This window comes from Papilio polytes, unplaced genomic scaffold (assembly GCF_000836215.1).
Source record: "Papilio polytes unplaced genomic scaffold, Ppol_1.0 DF823177.1, whole genome shotgun sequence".
Classification (NCBI taxonomy): Eukaryota; Metazoa; Arthropoda; class Insecta; order Lepidoptera; family Papilionidae; genus Papilio; species Papilio polytes.
Window position 1 is genome coordinate 190,361 of NW_013526027.1, and position 1,313 is coordinate 191,673.

Consider the following 1,313-nt stretch of genomic DNA (forward strand, 5'->3'; position numbering starts at 1 on the left):
AATATTTTATGTTTATTAATTAGCAAATATAAGTGTATTTTAGTGTTAATATTTGAAGCTGATTCTGGGCTTAATACCCTCTATCTCAAAACTTGACTGTAAATAGCTCTTAACGTAGATTAAATATAAATCATATTAATATTATAAATACGAAAGTTTAGATTGATGTATGTTAGATTTTATAGCCTAAACCGCTGAACGGATTTCGATGACATTTCTTATTGATTTAGAGGATAGTCTGGAAGAACACATAGGCTACTTTATTTTAATTCCACGCAACCGATTCGCGGGACAAAGCTAATAATATATTTGAGAGCAGGGTGAATCGGCACTTATCGAACTAGCGCGCTCTATCCTTCGGCCGCGTCTTCACTTAGGTTAGGTGGAGTCGTGGTCAAGCGCTGGTTTATTTATGTTAAAAAAAATGTACACTTAACTTACTGAGTCTTGTATTGGTAACTAGAAGCCCGTTATAGTAATTTCTTACTCAACTAGGGACTAACTTAATAAGTTATTACTTACGTGTTAAGTATCCTGTTAGAGCCCTTGACATCTATCTCTCGTAGCACCGCGCCTGACAGCGGCACCTCCACGGTAGTGTCTCCCACTCCCACTATCAGAATGGTACCGCCCTTTTTTGTCACCTGTCGATAAAATATTAGATTTTTATCTATATTCAGCATTGTCTTTTGTAAGGGAAGATGACCGCTAGATAGTACAGGTACAAAAACAACTAAAGAAATGCTTTATAATATGAAATAAACTAAAGGATGCACAAAATTACCGCTAATTTTTAGATTTAATTTAATTTAAACCCTTAAAAGCACGATTTTTTTCGATTTAAATACCATAAATTGAAAGTTACCAAAAATTAAGTTCCCTTAATAAAAAAAATGATTTTTCAATATAGTCTATTACGTAAGGAAGAAAAGACTGATGTATAAATGCATCATCCTGCAATGGGTTAAACGCTAACAATGATGTAAAAATGAGATATACTAGCGTACTTACCAGCATAGAAACACGTTGTGCTGAAGGAAATGCGCACGCGTCTATAGTAATCCGAGGTCTGCCGCCGAGAGCTGCCCTGATCTTCTCCACGACCTCTTCATCGGAGTATTCTTTTTTAATAAGAAGCGTGTAGTCCGCAGCTAATTGCTTTGCTATATCCAATCTAGATTGCACTACATCTGAAATAATATAGAGATATGTGATTTTAAGAGGAAGTTGCGAAAATTTCTGTCCGTTAGTTCATCGGTTGGCGATGCCCATGTGTTTAATATTGTGACAGAGACAGCGCTCTACAGAAGTAG

The 1,313-nt window shown here is 35.9% G+C and overlaps 1 protein-coding gene across 1 annotated transcript in view; it reads right to left on the bottom strand.

The window, feature by feature from the left end:
• Window positions 1-518: 518 nt before the first annotated feature.
• Window positions 519-1,313, bottom strand: part of LOC106105063 (sorbitol dehydrogenase-like) — a gene marked incomplete at its 5' end in the record, with an annotated part of 1,495 nt that continues 700 nt past the window's right edge. Inside the window, 2 exons of the mRNA XM_013285288.1 lie at window positions 519-644; window positions 1,012-1,239. Of these exons, the coding sequence (XP_013140742.1) occupies window positions 519-644; window positions 1,012-1,239 (354 nt within the window). The remainder of the gene's footprint in view (window positions 645-1,011; window positions 1,240-1,313) is intronic.